Genomic DNA, 21,887 nt, shown 5'->3' with positions numbered 1-21,887 from the left:
GTGGTATATGATGGACTTTTTGGTACAAATACAAATTCAAAATTGAGAACATTATCCCTGCAGTTTGTGCATCATATTTGTATAACGTAAGTTTTTTTGAACTATTTGTAAAATTTCAAGCTGTTGGAGTGGTCAAATGATTCAAGTATTTCTTTCTTACCCAGAAAGAAACCATGTTTGCTCATCTTAAAAAAATTTTAGGTTTTAATAGGTTATTTCAGTTGTGTCTCTAATTATTTTAAGTCATCATCTGAAAAGATACGCTAATAATGAGATTCTTATCTTGCTTTTGTGTATGTGTGCTATTTTTTTAAAGTTGTCCAGAAATCAAGATTAAGCCATTAGGTCCAATGCTTTTGAATGGCCTCACCAAGCTAATCAATGAATATAAAGAAGTAAGTGACTTGTCTTTTAAACACTGTTAACATTTTATATTTTAAAATATTTTCTGTTACCAATCTTTCTGGTCTGCATGTTTGTTTAGTTAGTTACAGTTTGCTATTGTTCCATCATTTCTTAATCTTTTTACTTGAAGTGGTGTGAATTTCAGAAATTACTGCCATCTTTTGCTTTTTTGTTTTTGGAATTAAGTGTTAAAAATACAGTACGAATTTCGAGGGGTCTTATTGCTTCTTTAAATAACATCTTTTAAAGCAACTGCATTTTATTCTGCTTTTAGGCACTGTGCAAAAATGGAATGGAAAGCATTAAATTTTATTTTATGATTTGTTTCCATATGGATGTTTATTTGGATTTGCTTATATTTAGAAATAGTGTTAATTCTTAAGGGCTGAGTTTTTACCAGTTCAAAATTCTATAAAAACATGCATTCAGTAAGTTTTTGATTCCTTAAGCTAAGTGGGATGAGGATTCTTTGGAATCCCCTTTGTCCTTGCTGTGTCACTCTTACCATCTTCATTAGTTCAGGTGAATTTGTTAAAGAAAGTAGTATTTCAAGAACTCTAGTTAGCATTATTTTCCTAAGTCTTAACTAAACATGAATGCATGTTTGCAGTTGTATAGTAATTAACATTCTGCCAGTTGGAGTTAAAATTGAGTTTGAATCCTAGTTTTGTTCTTTGATGAGTTGCTTAAATTCTTTGGAGTTCTGTTCTTTATTAGAAAAATGAAAATAATACCTCTTCGTTGGATTATTGTGAAGATTAAATGAGATTATACACAAAAATTGTTCAGCACATCGAATGCCCTTTAGTAGGTATTATTATTAGGGAAAAGCTGTTCATTCCTGTACAGTTCCTTTGGGAGCAGTGGTAGGCCTGGCTCTCCTATCCTTTACTGAATAGTGCTTGCAAGGTTTTTGAGGCCTAGGGAACCTTTCAGAGTTTTTTTAATGGCATACATAGTCTGATGCTTGGGATGGTTGGTAGAAATAAAAATGCTTTTGGGCTTTTAGGGAGAATCTGTATATTTAAAAATAAATTCGAGAGGCCAGATAAACCATAGGTCCCTAATCTCTGTACCTCCTGGAGGTACCTGCAGAACTTCCCAACAGATGAATCTGTAAGTGTGTCCATCGAGGTGTGGAAGAGTGAGTCCTATGTTAATTGTATAAACTTCAACTCACAGAGGTGTTCCTTTTTTTCTGAGTAATCAGACTATTGGTTTTCATAAAACAATATAAAATTCTGTCTGTCTGAGGAGGGAACCTCACTCACTTGATGACTATGATCCCTTTCATTTTTTATAATGGAAGATATGAGGGGAAGCTCTTTATTATCATGCAGAGTTTTAGGTAATCGTTCCCCAGTTTACTGCAGTTTTGGGGGGAGAGATGGAGGATCCTAGTCTGTGCGACCAGTGGTGAATTTTCTGATAAGTTAAGCTGTTTTCCCAGTGCGTTGGTGTTTGCAGGGTACATAGTGTTGAAAATATCCTGAATTTAGCACCAGCTGAGAGAACCCTTTCATATATGGCCTCTGTATTTTCCTTTTGGAGTGAGTTGGGGATGCAAAGTTTTGTTTTGTTTTTCCTTTTAGTAGTGTGATGATTCTGGGTTTGGACTTTTTTTTGTTTGTTTGTTTTGTTAGATGCTAATATCATGTAGTTAGGCAGAGTGAGACCAGGTTTAACAAGGAGTAAAATAATGCATGTAATTGCAGCAAAAAGGTTTTGCCGTTTACTGTATTTTTTGTTTTGTCTGTTTTTTGTTCTTTTTTTTTTTTTTCTTAATTTCAAGGACCCTAAGCTACTGTCAATGGCATATTCAGCTGTTGGAAAACTCTCCAGGTGAGTAAACTCTTCTTCAGTGAGAGATACCCTGTTGGTAAACTAAGAAAAATTATGTGGCATTTAATAATGGATGGAGAATAAATTGGTTGTGATTTTGAAAGGAAATGTATTTAATGGCCAAGGGTTGTTTAGGAATGTTTTCCTTGTAGAAGGAAAATGATGTGAGACATTCCATTTGAAGATAGATATGTTTCCATATTAAATGGTAGTCTTGAAATGAGATTTTGAACTGGATTGTGTCTTAACGGGTTACTTTTTCTTGCACCCTGGAGACATTTGATTGACCTTAAGTGTTCTTGTGGCTGCTTACCACTAGTCTTTATAACCACAGTCATCAAGGTTTAGCTCTTGACTCTCTTTCCTGATAGTGGTATATTATGATTCTGGGTGGCCCGTTTCCAGAGGTGGATTTTTTTTCTTCTGCTTATGGTATGATTTCCTCCTTCCACTTCCTCCTGGTTTCCTCTTCCTTCCCTATATTTCAGAGCAGGGAGACTGTGGCACCATGTGGTGCTGCCAGCGTGGTGCAGGGCCCTTACTGGCCTGTGTGGACTGGGTCTTGCTCTTCTGTCTGCAGGGAAAGGATCCTTGGGGTTCAGAGGAAAGCTACCCTCAGTCACCTGATACAGCACTTACACGATAGCCTTTAGTTTAAGTAGCAGTTTGGTCTTAATTGTCTATTTTTCTTATGTTAAAATCAGAAATGTTAACTGAATGCATGGAATCTTATAAAGGCTCTATCTGGATAGTATGTATTTTAATCATGGGTTACTTATATTAGACAGTTGAAGAACTAAGTATTTACTTTTAACAATATTTGGCTCTTTGGGGAGGTAATCTAATGATGTCGACATTATGTTTAGAGATGAAAATGCATTTCAAGAAAATTTGTGTTGAGTTACATTTTCTTCTAACATCGTGGAAATTGATGATCGTAATAATGGTCTTGTATTCTCTTACAGTCGAATGCCCCATTTATTCACCAAGGATATAGCTCTTGTGCAGCAGCTTTTTGAAGCCCTTTGTAAGGTAGGGAAACACCCAGCAAGTTTATGCTTTCCGCTTGGATGCTGACCTGGAAACCCGACAGGGAGGGAAACGCTATTTTTATTATATTTATAGGAAGAGCCTGAGACTCGGCTTGCTATTCAAGAAGCATTGTCTATGATGGTGGGAGCTTATAGTACTTTGGAGGGAGCACAGCGAACTCTCATGGAGGCACTTGTGGCTTCGTACTTAATAAAGGTAGGTCCAGCTATGTGAACTGCGATGATTGGTGATACAGTGTACATTTTTAAGAACAGAATTGGAATTGCTTTTTTTCCTTAATGATCTTGACAATTAAGAAGAATATTTGCTTTCACTTGGACTGTGATTTATTATTTTTAAAGATTTTATTTATTTGAGAGCGCGGCAGAGGGAGGGCAGAGGGAAAAGCAGACTCCCTGCTGCTGAGCAGGGAGCCCGATGTGGGACTTGATCCCAGGACGCTGGGATCGTGACCCTGAGCCGAAGGTAGGTGCTTAACAACTGAGCCACCCAGGCGGCCCAGGACTGTGATTTCTGATTGATTTTTAATTCTTCATGATGGGAATCTGATTTTAGGGGAGAAGGAGTGGTGATATTCTCAGAAGTTTTATGTTTAAAGCCTTTCATGTTGGGAAACTGTTCTTGATGTCGTGTCCTCCAAGTTGGAAGTCTTTTGTCTTACTTGGTAGCTGAACACTACAGTCCTTTGGGATGGAGTTCTATAGCCAACACTGGGGGAAAAGCAGAAGGAAAGAAAGACAAATTTTATACCTTAAAATCGAGTCTGTAGGAAGTAAGCCAGTACTATCATACATAGTCTTCTTCCTTCTAGTCCTCTTTATTTGACTGTCATGGGATTTTATAGGAAATTTTGAGTATCTGTATATACACATATGTATATGTAATATATAGTATACAATATAAAATAATATGGACTTGCTATAGTCAGTTCTTTGTCCTCCATTTCTAGGAGTAGAAAGAGAGAGATTGGAAGAGGGAATGATGTCAAAAAGTATTGGTGTGATTAATATATATTGTGTCTTACTGAAATTTGGCTGGCATATTTAATACATTGCTATCGAGGGAATTACTAAAGGTTCAGAAAGGTATCTGGTTTCTATTGAAATGTGACAGGATTATTATGTACACTCAGGAACATTACTGTATATTGAGTTCCACTGTCGGATGCTCTTGTACATGGTTCATAGTCCTATATTGTGGACAAAGAAGTATGGGCTTATTTGGAAGCTCATTAGAATAGAACACTTAAATCTTTCCCTAGGTAATCGTATAAGGATGTATGATGCATGTATAATGCATGTGGGTTCTGGTTATACGTATGCAGATCAAATCATGCAGCAATGTTACTAAACCGAAGCTAGTTGGTGTTCTTTTCTCAGACTACATTTAAAGCAACCAGACTCTAGGCTAAATCATACGAACTAGTCCTTAGTATCACTGCTCTTGATTGTAGCTCAAGGAATGCTTAAAGAGCAAGAATACCTGAATGAATAGGACCATTATCTGTTTCTTAATATCACTCTCATCTCACTATGTTAGGTTTGTGACTAGGAGAATGACCTGGGGGGAAAGGTACATGAGAATAAGGCTTTTCAGAATAAAGGTTCTTCAGCTGCTTCTCTCATTGAACTTTGTATTCGTAGATTTGTTCATTATTCTGTTTAGGTGAATTGAATATATTCATGTAGTTGAAACTCCTTCGGAGTCAGTTTTAACTAAAGCTAATCTGAAAAACTTGGAGACGAATTTGCTTCACATTTATAGAGATTCCAAGTAACCTCTGTTTGTGTTCCCTGCCAAATATCTTAATTTCATTCATGTGACTGACAGTTTGAGGGTTGGGGAAGCAGAGATGACGGCGAGAAAACTGTTCACAGTGACCGTGGTCCCAAAGTTGGGCGGAGGATGTGCGTGTACAGGGACATTCTCTGGCTATGGTCTTTGTGGGTCTTCCTGCTTTACTTGGAGGGTCCTTTTTTAGCTCATAAAAGTACTTTTTAAGTGATGCCGCTGTCCAAAAGACTTTTAAACAACTTGATTAAAGATTTTCAACAAATGATTTGTCTTCATTTTATTTACTTAGATATAGTTATTAAAAAAACTTCATTTTTAATTGTTTACAATTAAGATGACTTATCTTGACTGGAATGAGCTGTTGGTAATTGGATTCTTCTTTCTTCTTCTTTTTTTAAAATCTGTTATGTGTTTGTGTGTGCGTGTATTTATGTGTTAAATAGCCTGAAGTTCAAGTTCGACAGGTGGCTGTGAAATTTGCTAGCACGGTGTTTCCCTCAGATCATATACCTTCCAGATATTTGCTCTTACTAGCTGCAGGAGATCCGTAAGTTTCAAAAGGTGTTAATTTGAATTTGGGTTCATATTAAATTATTTGAGAATTACTAAAATTTATATTGTTTTCAGTATTGCTCTATGGAATTTGGAAGCAGTTTATTAAAGAGTTAAAAATATGGCCCTTGATATGATACAGACCTGTAGTTATACCCTATCTTCTTTTTTTTCTGTGGGTAAACTTAAAAGATGCAAGCCACGTAACTCTTCAAATTTCAAGAAATTTCCACAAAGAAGTAGTTTCTTAAAATGTATTTTATGACTCTTTGCTTAGATAGCCAAGAATATATTTAAGACATTTTCTCAGATCCCCCGTTGTCAAATAAAATGACTGTTCTTAATCATCACATGATCATTCTGTCATTGCAATTTATATTTTATTCCTATTTGTCTTTCTGTAAGACGGGAAGAAGTTCATGGAGAAGCACAGCGAGTATTAAGGTGTCTTCCTGGTAGAAACAGAAAAGAAAGTGCTTCTAAGCAGATGCCTTCTTTCCCGGAAATGGTGTATTATATTCACGAAAAGGTATGGCATTTAACTTCAGATAGTTAGTTTGGGTCATATAATGAATCATGAAAATAAACATGTATTTTTTTAGGTGACACATTTAAAATGTTATCACTAAATGTTGAATATTAGTAAGGTTTCTAACAATGTTAATATTTACAATGAGAGGACGAAAATACAAAATGAAGAGAAAAATGTAATTCTCAAAATTGATCTGTTTTGCCCCAATCTGAATTACTTAAATTCCTTTTATGCTTGTCAACATTTTGGCTGGGTTTAAAAATTTTCTCCTTGGTATGACATGCTTAAAAATATCTTTTTTTTTTTTTTTTTGTATTTTTAAGGATATTATTTGGAAACCATAAATTTAAGAATGCTTCAGGGAACAGTTCAGATTTTTTCCATTGTGATCATAAGAGAACATCACGTCTGCTTTTGCAAGCCTTGTGTGTGTGTGTGTGGTTCTGTCTGCTGGTGGATCAGACAAGAGTATTGGCTGTCGTGACCCCCAGTCCTGATCCTGTCCCACTTTTTACGTCAGTGTTTCTTTGAGTATGCTGGTGGTCCTGGCTTTTTATTTAGATAGACATCTTAAGGGAATTGGAGGTCAGGACTAAGTAGTCATGATTTTTTTCTCTGAGGCACAGTCATATTTGTGGTCAGAAGATGTTTTTGTGCTCATCTTTTCCTCCTGCCTCCATTAGTAATGAAAGTAACTGGACTGCAGTGGCCTGAGGTGACTGTTCGTAGATGCCTGGAGCAGGTTTCTTCTTTTCTTTCTTTCTTCTTTTTCCTTTCTTTCTTTCTTTCTTTCTTTCTTTCTTTCTTTCTTTCTTTCTTTCTTTCTTTCTTTCTTTCTTTCTTCTTTCTTTTTCTTTCTTTCTTAAGATTTATTTATTTATTTGAGAGAAAGAGTGCGTGCACGCATGTGAGGGGCAAGGGCAGAGGGAGAGAGAATCTCAAGCAGACTCCCCGCTGAGCACAGAGCCTGACACAGGGCTCAGTTTTGCGACCCAGAGGTCATGACCTGAGCCGAAACCAAGAGTCAGATGCTCAACTGACTGAACCACCCAGGTGCCCTGAGCAGGTTTATTCTTTTTAAATATGCCAGTAAAAACAGGAAGAAGAAAAGACACCACACCTATCATTTAGGGTTTGAGGGACATGTGCAAATCAGCATGATTGATGGAAAAATGCTTTGATTTAGGAAAAAACAGTAGCAAACAATAATGTAGTTAGAAATACAGTTATTTTTGAATTGAGGAAGGGCACACGTGCTCCATGTTTTAGTAATTGTGTTTGTTTTTGGCTTATTTTTTTAGGCTTCCCATCGAATGAAAACTCCAGCTAAGTACATGACTGGGACTACTGTCCTTCCATTTAACCCAGCAGCCTTTGGAGAGGTAGGACTTGGACCTATTTCCATTTTGCTCTCTCTAAACATTCTAAAAGATAATGTCACACCCAAAGAGATGTCTGAATTTTTTTGTGTTCTAGATAAACCCATATTGTGATGTCATTGTCCTTCACCAGATTGTTTATTAGAAAAACAGTGTTGGGTAATTGGTATTATTTCAGTTCGTAGTGGAGTCTATAAATATATTTATCTCAGTGAGATTCTTTGTGGAAGAATTGGGTGCTCTGCATTGATTACTATTGTGATTTTACAGCAAATTAGATTTGAATTTTAAAGCCAGTGCTATGTTGAGGTTGTTTGGATTATCTGTTGTTTAGGTCATTGACTTGCACTAATTAAATGACAAGAGGTAATCTTGTTCAGAGTAAGATACCCACAGTGGAATTGCTGCCTATTTTAGCTGTCAAGGAAAGAGCTTCAGGAGGACTCCTTGGGTAGCCAGTTTATATCAGAAGTTTTTTTGTTTTTTTTTTTTAAGATTTTATTTATTTGAGAGAGAGAATGAGATACAGAGAGAGCATGAGAGGGGGTAGGGTCAGAGGGAGAAGCAGACTCCCTGCTGAGCAGGGAGCCCGATGCGGGACTCGATCCAGGGACTCCAGGATCATGACCTGAGCCGAAGGCAGTCGCTTAACCAATTGAGCCACCCAGGCGCCCCTATATCAGAAGTTTTTATGGTGCTGTCTCTACTCTTATGATTTGAACCCATTTTCTCAAATTCTTATGCTAGTGGAGATTAAATACAACTGGAGTTCCACAGGAATAGATGATTTGCCCCAGGTTTCTGCTCACTCTCCCCTCCCCCCCAGCTTTCAAAAATAACAGTTTTTATTGTAATTGTTTAGACTTTTTTTTTTAATCTTTAAAAAGATTTATTTATTTGTTAGAGCAAGAGTGCGAGCATGCGAGTGGGGGAGGCGCAGAGGGCGAGAATCTCAAGCAGACTCCCCGCTGAGCGTGGAGCCAGTCGCAGGGCTGTCTCACAACCCATGAGATCATGACCTGAGCTGAGATCACGAGTCGGAGGCTTTAACTGGCTGAACCACCCAGGCGTCCCTGTAATTATTAGTTTAGACCTTAAAAGTTGAGTTTGCATTTTAACTCCATTAAACTCCACTAAAAACACTCTGGATTTATAAAAGCTTGTTATGTAAGTTGTGCTCCATTATGGTAATTTCAGTTAACGTACTGAGTCATGTTTTCCAGCTTTCGTGAGGATTGTTGAACAGCTTTATGAAGGGGGGGGTGGGGGAATGAAAATGGGAAACTCATTTTGAAGAGTTCCCTCCCATACTGATTTCTTGAGGAGCTTGTCTGGTATTCTTCTTCCTGCTGCTTTTAGATAGTCCTGTACTTGCGCATGTGCCTAGCGCACAGTGCGGGAGTGGTGCCCACCTCCCAGAGTCTGGCTGATATGCAGGACCACGCCCCAGCCATTGGACGCTACATACGGACCTTGCTGTCAGGCGGCCAGGCGACATCCTCATCATCTTCTTCCAAGAGTGGAGAAACCCACCCTGTTCAGATCTACATCGGCCTGCTTCAGCAGCTGTTGGCAGGTGTTGGAGGTAGGAGGTCGTGCTGCTGAGGAGGAAGTTAAGGCACTTAAGCAGAAATCTCATTTTAAACTCAGCTGAGAATTTATAGCAAAATTATTTTCTCCCTTCACTACTGTAACTGAACATGAGTCTTTGCTTCTTTTCCAAACTTACTTGATTCATCCTTGATACACTCTTACTCTTCCCGGAAAGAAATGCTAACAGTAGATAATGTTTTTACTTTGGAAGTGGGTGCGAAGAACAGGGCATCTTTTTATAGATACGTAGTCTATAAATTTGCTGTTTTGGATCACATACTGTATTTATGTTGGTTTTTGTTTCATAGAACTGGGGAATGCTTCGTAAAGCAGTAGCCTTATACTTTATTTATTTGTCAGAGAGAGAGGGAGAGAGCACAAGCAGGGGGAGCTGCAGGGAGAGGGAGAAGCAGGCTCCCTGCCAAGCTAGGAGCCTGATGTGGGGCTCAATCCCAGGACCCTGGGATCATGATCTGAGCTGAAGGCAGACGCTTAACCGACTGAGCCACCCAGGTGTCCCAGTAGCTTATACTTTAAAGGAATTTAGTGAGCCCTGTGTGTTTATCACTTTTCTTAAAGCTAAAATGGTTCTGAATTCTTTCTTATTTAGGTTTGCCAGTCATGTACTGTCTATTGGAAGCTGTCTCCGTGTATCCAGAAAAACTGGCTACCAAATTTGTAGACAAAACAGAATGGATAAAGGTACATCTTATGCATGTATATTTCTCTTTGATTCTGTATATTTTACACTTTAGTCTTATAATTTCATCTTCCTTACTAGTGTTCCTATGACCTTTCCTGCCTTTGGGTCGTTTTGAAAACTCTTTTTATCAGACACTTCCTGGGAAGCATGGTAGGTCAGTGTATCTCAACAGTCCATCTAGGTGAGAGTGAGAGAAGAATTGAGAATCATATAAGTAAAAAAAATATATATGTATTTTCTGTTTTGAAAGTTAAGAAAATAGATTTGTGTAGCTTAAATAAAATATATGTAAAATATCTCCTTTCTGTAACTCTCTCCCACCTACCCAAATCTCTCAACTTCCTGCCCCTTCCTCTCTCACCTGACAAACATGTAGGTCATCACTTATTTCTCTATGGTGTGCTTTCTAGAGTTTATTTATGCCTATACACACAAATAAAAGCATTTTCAATTTTTCTTCCTTCTTTTACACAAAAGGCACATAGTTTCCACAGTTGTATTGTTTCAAGTGTTTATTTAAATTCTAGTTAGTTAACATATAGTATAATTTTATTAAGTTATTTAACTTCTCACACTGTTTTGTGCCTTACCTCTTTCACTTAACATTAGAATGTGGAGGTATTCTGTAGAACTAGAGAGGGAACATCCTCTTTAACAGCTTCATTTTTTCCATTGTATGACTATGCCGTGATTTATTCTAGAACCTCACTGATAGTCATTTGGGTTGCTTCCACTCTGCTGCAATGAACAGTCCATCATTTTGAATATAAGGAAGTCTGTTTTTTAGATGGATTCCCTAGAAGTGGAATTGAGGACATAGACTTCTGCAGTTCTTATTGATAGTCCACATCCTCTGGTACCAATTTACACTCCCACCAGCCATGTAGGAGAGTGTTCCTGTCTCATGGTCACACCAAAAGCCTTGCCAGGTTTAGCGAATAAATATACAAGATTCTCGGGGCGCCTGAGTGGCTCAGCCATTAAGCATCTGCCTTTGGCTCAGGTCATGATCCCGGGATCCTGGGATCGAGCCCCGCATCGGGCTCCCTGCTCCACGGGAAGCCTGCTTCTCCCTCTCCCGCTCCCCCTGCTTGTGTTCCCCTCTCTCGCTGTGTCTCTCTCTGTCAAATAAATAAATGAAAATCTTTAAAAAAAAAAACAAGATTCGCAGTTAAATTTGAATTCCACATAAACAACGAAAAGTTCTTTTTAGTACAGGTATGGCTCATACAGTTTCATATACCTCTTGGGCTGTATAATGCAGTTCTTTTTGGAAATTGGAGCTTGAATTATGGTAAAATTTGCAGATTCTCTCTTAGGGTGAAAGCATGAATGTAATATACCAAGAAGTGTAAGTTTTGTGCTTTTCTGGAAAAACTGACCTCATGAAATTGCTTCAAATTTAAAAAGGATTTTTTATTCCTTGTGAATATTTGCTGATTGTAAAATGATCGCAGTTTTTGACTTTTGATCGTGTAGATCAGGGGTCATCAAACTATGTATGGTCCATGTACCAAATCTGCCTTGCCTCCTTTCTTATTTGGCCTGCAAGCTAAGAGTGGTTTTCACGTTCTTAAATGGTTGAAAAAAAATCAAAAGATGAGTAGTATTTTCTGACATGAGAATTATAGTGTCCATAAAGTTTTATTGGAACACAGACACCCCTTCATTTCTCCATTGTCTGCGGCTACTCTTGCCCTACAGTGGAAGAATGGAGCTGTTGCCGCATAGACCAGGTGGCCTACAAAGCCTTGTTCGCCCTTTACAGAAAGCATTTGTTGACCTCTGTTTCAGATCATCTGTGTATTAATTCTGTCTGTTTTATGTCTTGTATTTTTGATGAAAATGCGCAGAAGATTTTGGTACATAATTCAGCTTTTATTTTGACGTAGTTTATTGTGTTATTTTCTTACCGATACCAATAGATTGAACAATATAATGTATCATTTATTCTTTCAATTTTAAATGTCAGATGTTGTCAGTAGGAAGATGATTGTATATCACGTATATATTTGTTTTTCTACATCACTCAGAGTCTGATGAATAGCAGTAAAGAAGAGATGCGTGAACTGGCGGCATTGTTTTATTCTGTGGTGGTATCTACAGTGTCGGGGAATGAGTTGAAGTCAATGATAGAACAGCTTATAAAGACCACAAAAGACAATCATGTATGTTATCAGTTTTGTCTTTGTTCTTTTTTGTGGGAGATGGGAGAGCTTTCTAAAAGCATCTGATATGTTTTTAGTTTTTGTGTTCTCATTTCTAAAAGGAACTTTTATGATGGTGAAGAAAAATTGAGATAGGTGATACATTGATTCATTCAGTCCATTCAACAACTGTGAGTGCCTTGTGTCTAATCGGCGCTGTTTTAGGTGCTAGGAATACAGTGGGGAGTGATTACACGAGGATCCCTCGTACTACCAGGTGCTCGGAAATCTTAGTTCCTTTTTCTTTCCCCATCTAGAGCCACCTGTCATTGAGCCTGTTCTGTCAGGAAACATGTGCTTTCGAATAATCAAACCTCTACTTTGTGTTCAGAGGTTTTAGCAGTTAGAAATCGTATCTGCTCATTGTATTTTGTTGGCAGTAGGGCAGAAGGGAGAAATTATGCTTGAAAATTAATGGTAGTGTAGTTACGTAAGTGCTCCAAGCTAGAAGAAAGTATGGGTGCTACAGGGAGCCTGCAGGAGAGTCACTTCACCCAGACTTGGAGTGGGTGTGGGGTTAGGGAATTACTCGAAGTGAATCAAGACTCAGCTTACCTTCTCAGAATTCTTGAGTGTTGGAAACTCCAGGTTCGTTAGCATTCAGTAGAACCTCAAATGATCACTTTGTAGCCTTATGTCTTATTGGAGAGATGACTCTCCTAAGCATACTGTTATTTCAGTGCATTCTTGCATGTGAGAGAGAGTGACAGAGCTATTGTGTGGTTCAGAGCCCAGAGATACAGCACGGATCCTTGCTTGCGTTGGGATTCACGGTAGGAAGATACTTGGCCAAAAAGAAAATGAGAATGGCAGAGCAGCAGGACCTGGAGACAGATGCCGATTTCCTGCCGGAACAAGAGGAACTCATTCAGAGCGCCACGGAAACAATAGGTACTTGACCTGCTTGTGCTGCCTTGAGTTGGGTTCAAATTTATTACAGCGTTTTAGTTTCTTTTTACAGCATCGTACCTTAAAGGCACAAGTCTTTTCACAAAACTTGCTTGATGGTGGATAAGTTCTGTGCTTTTAATAACAATGAAAGTACTTTAATTTTTCTGTACGTTTCTTCCTGTGTGTTTCTGTATGACAGAGATGGTTGCATTACAGGGAAAAACCTTAAACATTTTTAAGAGGACAGTGCTGTCTGCCTTGTTCCCGTGGTGTTTCATTACTGACTGAATGTTAACAAACCACCAATTAGAAGAAAATGTGGACTTTGATTTTGTTCTGTTGTCTCTGAGACAGTCTTGAGTCCCTTGCTGCTTGCCCCGGACCCCAAGAGCAGTAGTGTCTTCTTCTCAGTCTCGGCTCATGTGCTTCCAGGCTCGTTTTTGGACAGTACGTCGCCCCTCCTGGCCATTGCTGCCTGCACAGCCCTCGGGGAAATTGGCAGGAATGGTCCCCTCCCAATCCCCAGTGAGGGATCTGGCTTCACCAAATCACATCTTGTAGAAAGCTTACTGAATAGAATACCCTCCAGTAAAGAAACAAATAAGGCAAGTCTCTCCTTTTTTCCCCTTCTTCTGAAATTCTTTCTATTCATAGATACATAAGTGAGCAAAAACGCAGTTGTCATGAGGATAGATGACAGTGCAGCCGGAGGAAGGATTTAATGTAAAAAAAAAATGATAAAGTCTAGGTGACTATTTAGTTTTGAGTTAGGGGTGATTTGTGTATGACCTCTGTGCGTGCACCGTTTGGCCCAGTTGTTCCAGTTTAGACCCATAACTGTTAGGATTTGAGTGAAGAACTAGCTGCACGGGTAATTCTTCTGTCATGCGGAAGTGGGTAATAAAGTGTTAAATAGTTGTTATCACTTTTGTAATTTTAGACTAAATCTGAATCTTAACCTCTGACAGCGAAAATGGTTTTAAGAAGTCTGGATGTTAGGAAGCAGTGTGAGTAATATCTGAGGAGAAGGACATTTATCATTTTTTAGTTTTAGATAAACACTTTCATAAACTTTAAAACATTTGTGATCAGAGTACCTCAGTGTTGAAATATAACATGATTTAATGAGCAGATGAATCAGTTTACTACCAGTTTAATAAACAGTCTTATTCTTGGTCTAGGTACCATTTAAAACTTCCTGAGAATATCGCAGTGTAGTTTTGTTAGCTATTAATTAACTAATTAGTGCTCACCAACCACTGTTGAGCACTTGTAATGTGCCAGGCGTATGCTAAGGGCTTCATATATGTTAATTAATGGAACTCTTCAGAAGGTCTAGTGAAGTAGGTACACTTGTCATCTCTCTTTTCCCATATGAAGAAATGGAGTCACAGAGAGTGCAGTAACTTGCCTAGGGTCACATACCTGTAAAGGCTGCTAAAATGGTTAAGCCGTGATTTGATCTTAAGTCCTTTGGACTCAGAATCTATATTTATAAACAGTGTGACGGATAATAAGCCTTGTTAAAGGCTTTCTTCTTCTTTTGCAGCCATGGACCCTTAATGAACTCAGTTTTATGTCTTTCTACCTCCAATGTCTTATACACATAATTCTGTAAAATTGTGGCTACTTTATAAAAAAACTTGCATGCATAAGTGCTTTAGACAGACTGCCCTCTCTGTCATCTCATTTTGGAAACACTGTTCTGGGATAAAGCTGTTACGTACTTTGTTGTGTTTTTTTTTTAAAAGCAAAATTCTCTGGTTTTCTAGATGAAAGAACGAGCAATCCAAACACTGGGATATTTTCCAGTTGGGGATGGAGATTTTCCTCACCAGAAACTCCTCTTGCAAGGTCTGATGGATTCTGTGGAGGTATTTATATTGCTATCTGATTGTCAGTTAATCAAACAAAAGGCATGGAATTTTGCATGCTGTGAGATTTTATTTTTTTTAAAGATTTTTTCATCTGTTTTAGAGAGAAAAAGTATTGGGGGGGAGGGAGAGGGGCAGAGGGAGGGAGAGAGGAAGAAGCAGACTCCCCGCTGAGCAGGGAGCTGGATACGGGGCTCGATCCCAGGACCCTGGGATCATGACCTGAGCTGAAGGCAGACGCTTAACTGACTGAGCCACCCAGGCACCCCGGCATGCTGTGAGATTTTAAATTAAACCTTTATTAATTTATTCACCAAGTACTTACTGAGTACCAGCCTTGGGCTTACCACTTTGGTAGGCATAGCATTGAGTAAATCACCTACATGGGAAAGTACTTTCCTCTTCGTTTTTGAGTAAAGCCCAGTGCAGTGTGGGTAGAAGGGGAGACTCACCCAATCAGCTACATTTGGGAAGTGGGTGCTGGTATTCCAGTCGCTCTTCAGGCAGGTGGCCAAGCTTCTGTTGTCTGGATAAATTTCTAATGTAGTTGGGAAGACCTACAAGCAGGCAGTTGCTAGTCCCATGTCATAAGTCTTAACATGGCCTGATATGGCCCGTCATCTAGGCTTAATTCTTGTTACTTGCTCACATTTTTGTACACCAGCCTCTTTGTCTTCTTTGCTCTGAGCTTTTGAAAGATGAATACTTCCTTTTTTGGGTTGCTGCTGAACTAGAGTAGATTCCTTAGATACTGGGCTCTCCTGACTCCATACTTTTTCTTCACAGCATTTATCACAGTTTCTAATTTTTCACTAGACTGAAGGCAAAGTCTTTCCTGATCCCCATTATGAAATAGGTGTCTTGCAGTGTGATTAGAAGTAGTAGGACCTTAGTAAATGTGGGAAGAGTAACTGAAAGAAGAGACGTTTGCATGTCAAGGAGTAGACTCACAAGGGGGGGTTTGAGCACGTCTGTCTGGAGACTTGGTGCAGGTTTTTGGAGGCAAGGTTGCTGCTGGGCCTGGAAGGATGGGTGGGAGGCAGGAAGCAGGTTGGAGTTGAGGACTAAGGCCAGTGAGTGACAGAGCCAGTGTCAGGATCCAGGTCTCTGGAATCATAATCCAGTATTTTTTTTTTTTAAAGATTTTATTTATTTATTTATTTGAGAGAGAGAGAGAGAAACAGCATGAGAGGGGATAGGGTCAGAGGGAGAAGCAGGCTCCCCGCTGAGCCAGGAGTCCAATGTGGGACTCGATCCCAGGACTCTGGGATCATGACCTGAGCCGGAGGCAGTCGCTTAACCAACTGAGCCACCTAGGCACCCCATAATCCAGTATTTTTAATGTGAATTTTTTGAGAATGAATTATACACACATCAAGTTCTCCCTTGTGTCATTGACATTGTAACCACTTGGGGAAAAGCTTATAGTGTCTGCTTTCTTATCTTATTTCTTTTAAAATTAATTAATTAATTATCTTTATAGAGAGAGAGCACGCATGTGTTGTGTGCACATGATGAGGGACAGAGAGAGGGAGAGAGAATCTTAAGCAGGCTCCACGCTCAGCATGGAGCCTGACTTGGGGCTCCATCTCATGACCCTGAGATCATGACCTGAGCCAAAGTCAAGTCGGATGCTTAACCGACTGAGCCACCCAGCAGGGCCCCAAAGCTTCATTTATTTAAATAAAACTAGAAGAAATGCATCTCTGGCATAAATTTTTAAAGAAGAAAAAAGGAAAACATTTGAAAACAGGCATGTAAAATGAACCCTTACTGTAGGATCCTCTGTGTTTACATACCTTTTCTCTGTTTAAAATTTCCAAAGAATTTTTTGGCCAGGGAAGCTGTGGAACTGAAGCCCTGAAATTCTTTTTCCTCAGAATAGGAAGCATCTGGCATCAGAACTTGACACCTCATTCGAGATGAGAGCATAGTTGATTGAGCTTAGGAATGGCTGGCTACACTGTGGTCTGTGCTTGGTAGAGTTCTCTCCAAGGTCACTATTCCCATACTCCTCGTGGGAACTCTCTGTTCTTCATTCTCTTCTTAGTCCCCAAATTCTTTGTTTTCCAGTTTATAGTAAACAGAGAAAAAGACCAAAGGGAACTAAGGTCCAGTTCCATGTTGAATACTTCATGCTTGTGAAACGTGTCAAAATTTTTTTTTTAAGATTTTATTTATGGGGCGCCTGGGTGGCTCAGTCGTTAAGCATCTGCCTTCGGCTGAGGTCATGATCCCAGGGTCCTGGGATCGAGTCCCACATCAGGCTTCCCTGCTTGGTGGGGGCCCTGCTTCTCCCTCTCCCACTCCCCCTGCTTGTGTTCCCTCTCTTGCTGTGTCTCTGTCAAATAAATAAATAAAATCTTTAAAAAGAAAAAAGATTTTATTTATTTGAGAAAGAGAGCAGGCGTGTGTGCATAAGTGGGGGTGAGGGGTAGAGGGGGAAGGAGCCTCCCCACTGAGCAAGGAACCCAACACGGGGCTCAATTCCAGGACCCTGAGATCATGACGAGCCGGAGTCAGACACTTAACTGACTGAGCCACCCAGGTGCCCCAATGTGTCAAAATTTTCTAAACCAAGTTAAAAAAATTTGAGGGGTACCCGGCAGCTCAGTCGGTTAAGCATCTGACTCTTGATTTTGGTTCAGGTCATGATCTGAGGGTCATGAGATCGAGCCCCCATGTCGGGCTCTGTGCTGGTTGTGGAGCCTATTTAAGATTCTCCAAAAAAAACAACAGACAAACAAAAAAGATTCTCTTCCTCCTTCTCCCTCTGCCCCTCCCCCCTGCTCGCTTGCACATGCTCGCTCTCTCTCTCTCTCAAAAAAAAAATTTTAAAAATTTGAGTATATACTATATAGAATTTTCTTAATGTTTGGTTTTTGAAACAATTTCAACCTTACAGTGCAGTTGTAAGAATAGCATGAAGAACTGTTCTTGTCTGGATTATTAACTTGCTATTGGAGCTAGCTAGCTCTTCATGGATCTCTGTACTTCTATACTATACTGTTTTATCCAGATACACCAAGTTTTACCATTTTACCGCGTTCTCTCCTTTATCGGAACCATTGGAGAGTAGCTCGTGGACACCATGTAATTTAACAGCGCCCAGAGGCGGTATTAATAAGTTAGAATGGCTGCTGTTACTGCCTACCAGGTGTCCCCTAGAAGCTTTGTGTACGTTACCCTCATTTCCTCCTACAGCCTGACGAGCTGGGCGATGGTGTTACGCCTGCGTTAGAAACGCAGTTGAGGCTCAGTTTAAATAAGTGTATGTAGCCGGTGAGCGACAGATAAGAATTTGCCCCGAGATCTGTATGGCTTTAGTCCATACCCTTTTCCTCCAGAGATTAAAAATCCCTGCTTAGTGGTTCTCTGCCGAGGGTGAAGAGGGCAACGTGGGCTTGGAAAAAGATCTTCAGGGCATTTTCACATTCTCCATTCCCTCCCCTTGCCTCCCCTCCGAGCCACCAGGTTAGGTGAGAGCAATCCAGGCAAAAGAGTAAAAACAGAGCATGTTGACAGACAAGATCTGAAACAGCTTTTTGTGGAAGTGGATGTTGTGGGGAAATGTTCTCGGTGATTCATGGCTTTCGTTTGCATGGTTGCAGGCCAAGCAGATCGAACTGCAGTTCACTATTGGCGAAGCCCTCACCAGTGCTGCGGTGGGAACGAGCTCCGTGGCTGCCCGGGACGCCTGGCTGGTGACGGAGGAGGAATATACTCCCCCTGCTGGTACCTCACACTCCGCTAACCCTTTCGTAATCCTCAAGTAACCCTTTCTGGTCTTGTTACCACATTTGAAGCAAAAGAAAAAATTTATGTGTTCCATTTTCACTCTTGTAGGATATGTCTTATCAGTTTGGTTCGGTCAAGAAAAATAGTTGGCTAAAGGAGAGTGAACACAACAAAATGAATGAGGTCTTCTTTTTTAATTCTTTGGGAAACAAGGAGTTAGCTGTGTATTACCTTCAAACTTGTGCGCTTTTTCTGGAGGCTTGGTGTATTTAGCCATTTTCAGAAGTCGAGGCATAGTTACGTTTCCAAGTTACCTGTCCCTTAGTCCTTATCACATAATGAAGCCTCAGGGTCTTCTGCTCACGCTCTGCATACCTCTGCACTGGAGGTGCGCTGGCTTTTAGTGCCTACACTGGTGAGGAGTGCGCGCTTTCTGACTACACGTTACAGGTACCATGGTGTCATATGTCTTGCGCTTCTCACATGGATGATCATCAGTCCCTTCAGCAACCTCAACACCTTAATCGTGTAGACTTGAATATGTTCTAGGATTGTTGTACTGAGTAAATATTGAGTAAAATTTAATTTTTCAGGATACTCTTTTCATTTGTTTTAATTGATTTTATCATTCCTTTATTTCCCCCCAGGAGCCAAAGTGAATGACGTGGTCCCCTGGGTATTGGATGTGATTTTAAATAAACATATCGTCAGCCCCAACCCACACGTGAGGCAAGCAGCCTGCATCTGGCTCCTTTCCCTTGTGAGGAAGCTAAGTACTCATAAAGAAGTGAAGGTAAGCCACTCCAGAAATGTGTTCAGCACTGTTAGAAACCATCTTTGAAATATTTATAATTAAAAGGTGATAGGAAGGAAAGTGTATGAAGGTGAGGGCCAGTGGATAGTGAGGGCCATTAGCCAGTAACAGATATTTTGAAAGAAGCTGTGAATGAAGGTTGGCAGCCTGATGTACATTGGCTGGAAGATGATTCTAAACTTGAAGGCATAAGGTCAGATGGTCAGGAGGGGGAGGCTGAGTGTGCATTAGACTACCTGTAAACGTACAACCTTCAGGCAATTTGGCCGCCTTCAGACAGAGCACAATAGGGTTTGTGGCTGTCTTGGGTTGGAAGACTCGTAATTACAAGGTGTTGTATGCCCCGAGAGAAGATTCTTACCTTCCATTAATCTACCAAGAGGTAGAGTTTGTGTTCTTGAATGCCTGTTTTCTTCTTTCAGTCTCACCTTAAAGAAATTCAGAGTGCATTTGTTTCCGTTTTGTCGGAAAATGATGGTAAGTTATTGGTAAATATTTGATTTGCCAACTTCATTAAGCTTGTGTTTTAAATTTTAAAAAATCTAGGTTAATGAACATAAAAGAAGGAACACAGGAAAAGTATTTTTTTTGGTTGATTTAATTAATTAGATCATGTTCTTCAGTTTTACATTTAAAAATGGAACCGACTTAGGGTTGCTGGAGGGGAGTGGGGGGGATGGGGTAACTGGGTGATGGACATTAAGGAGGGCACGTGATGTAATGAGCACTGGGTGTTATATAAGACTGATGAAATCACTGAACTCTACCTCTGAAACTAATAATACACTGTATGTTAATCTTTTTTTAAATTCAGTTAATTATCAAAAATGAAAAAAAAATGGCGCCAAGGCCTTCTATAACATTAGTACTTACAAAAATAGCTTTTTTTCTATTTCTTGTTCCTTTCCTGATGTAAGCCAGGAGAGAGCAAATGTATTAGACATTTAAACAGTAGCTTTGTTTTATAAATTTTTTTTTAAAGATTTTATTTGAGAGAGAGCGCGTGCACAAGCAGGGGGGAGGGGCAGAGGCAGAGGGAGAAGCAGGCTCCCCGCTGAGCAGGGAGCCCGACATGGGGCTCTATCCCAGGACCCTGGGATCATGACCTGAGCCGAAGGCGACGCTTAACCAACTGAGCCACCCAGGCACCCATGTTTTATAAATTGTTTTAAACATATGGTCTTATATTGACTTTTTACTTAAAAAATTGGATGTGGGTATATGGAAATCCGTGAGACTGTTGTACTTTTCACATGTACGACTTGTAGTACACAGAACTCTAAGGCCCAGCAGGGTTGACTTGGTTTGTGAGTTGGATCTTTTGTGAATGTAATTCTTACTTACAGGGACGTTTGGTGCCATGTCCACTGAGATGATTTAATATGTTTTAACAAAATAGGCAGATTGATTCTGCTTTCATGTCTTCACTTGGGTATCATTTTGGATTTCTATTACAACTTAAAAAAATCCGACAATGGCCAGAAGACAAATTTTCTTAAAGTAATACTATTTTGTCTGACTTTTGTGCAGAACTTAGCCAAGACGTTGCCTCAAAAGGCCTTGGGTTGGTGTATGAACTGGGCAATGAACAAGATCAGCAGGAATTGGTTTCTACACTTGTAGAGACACTTATGACTGGCAAAAGGTACAGTGACCTTGTACACTTCAGATTTAAACACATACAGCACGATTTGCACATACTGAGAATATGCAGTGGAAGAAGGAAAATTCAGCATTTGATGTTCTTGTTTATTAAGTCTTTAAATTCAAGTCAGTGATTGTTATGTGGTGGATAGCAGTTTAATTATTCAGCGTATATTGTTTAGACAGTAAAGTGAAGTAAACTAAACTACTGTTCAGAAACAGGCCAGTAGGTCAAGCTTTAAAAGTTGAATGATCTCAGGACAGTCAAAGCATTGGATTATAATAATACCGTAATTGCTGTTGGCTAAATGAAAGTGAAGATGTGGAGGGGAAGCTTGCATGTCTTTCATAGTCTGATTTGTGAAGAGGATGAGAGGGGCAGTCATTCTTGTAATTGGTTACTGTTTTATGTTGCCTTCCTTGCAGGGAGGATATTTTTTAATGGATGACCACATTTAATTCAGTTTAACTTGATGTGGAATGTCTTTTACATCTCTTTGTTCATCCTAGAGTTAGTTTTACAGAATTCTCAGGCTGATTGGAAAGGATTTAGTTGACTTTTACATCTTGGTCGATACCTGCTATGGAATTTGATTTTATCAATTTATAAAAGAAATGAATCAGTTAGTTGAATGCTGCTTTGAAAAATTTGAGGCTAATATAAAGTCTTACTGTTGTTTTGCTTTAGAACTAAACATGAAGTTTCTGGAGAGACAGTGGTATTTCAAGGGGGAAGCCTTGGCAAAACACCCGATGGGTAAGTGTGCCAAATCCATCGATCAGTCATCACTGACACCTTTAGTCTCTGAATGGAGCACTCACGACACTGATTTCTACCCTCCTAGGAAATGTGTGTTAGTGGAAGA

At 39.6% G+C, this 21,887-nt stretch overlaps 1 protein-coding gene across 4 annotated transcripts in view; it reads left to right on the top strand.

Annotated features, from left to right (window-relative positions):
- The window catches only part of ECPAS (Ecm29 proteasome adaptor and scaffold), a 107,746-nt gene that overhangs the window by 52,842 nt on the left and 33,017 nt on the right, over positions 1-21,887 (top strand). For all 4 annotated transcript variants that reach the window (XM_045882919.3, XM_045882920.3, XM_045882917.3 and 1 more), the window contains 19 exons: positions 1-86; positions 317-395; positions 2,198-2,247; positions 3,213-3,279; positions 3,373-3,495; positions 5,538-5,641; positions 6,052-6,175; positions 7,480-7,560; positions 8,917-9,142; positions 9,761-9,852; positions 11,887-12,021; positions 12,789-12,951; positions 13,384-13,556; positions 14,724-14,825; positions 18,437-18,560; positions 19,211-19,356; positions 19,800-19,854; positions 20,908-21,022; positions 21,710-21,778. In XM_045882919.3, the coding sequence (XP_045738875.1) occupies positions 1-86; positions 317-395; positions 2,198-2,247; positions 3,213-3,279; positions 3,373-3,495; positions 5,538-5,641; positions 6,052-6,175; positions 7,480-7,560; positions 8,917-9,142; positions 9,761-9,852; positions 11,887-12,021; positions 12,789-12,951; positions 13,384-13,556; positions 14,724-14,825; positions 18,437-18,560; positions 19,211-19,356; positions 19,800-19,854; positions 20,908-21,022; positions 21,710-21,778 (2,114 nt within the window). The remainder of the gene's footprint in view (positions 87-316; positions 396-2,197; positions 2,248-3,212; positions 3,280-3,372; positions 3,496-5,537; positions 5,642-6,051; positions 6,176-7,479; positions 7,561-8,916; positions 9,143-9,760; positions 9,853-11,886; positions 12,022-12,788; positions 12,952-13,383; positions 13,557-14,723; positions 14,826-18,436; positions 18,561-19,210; positions 19,357-19,799; positions 19,855-20,907; positions 21,023-21,709; positions 21,779-21,887) is intronic.

The sequence above is a fragment of the Mirounga angustirostris genome, unplaced genomic scaffold (assembly GCF_029215605.1).
Source record: "Mirounga angustirostris isolate CCGP_5_RB_7025 unplaced genomic scaffold, mMirAng1.0.hap1 SCAF_15, whole genome shotgun sequence".
Lineage (NCBI taxonomy): Eukaryota > Metazoa > Chordata > Mammalia > Carnivora > Phocidae > Mirounga > Mirounga angustirostris.
This window is presented reverse-complemented; position numbering and strand designations above follow the sequence as displayed.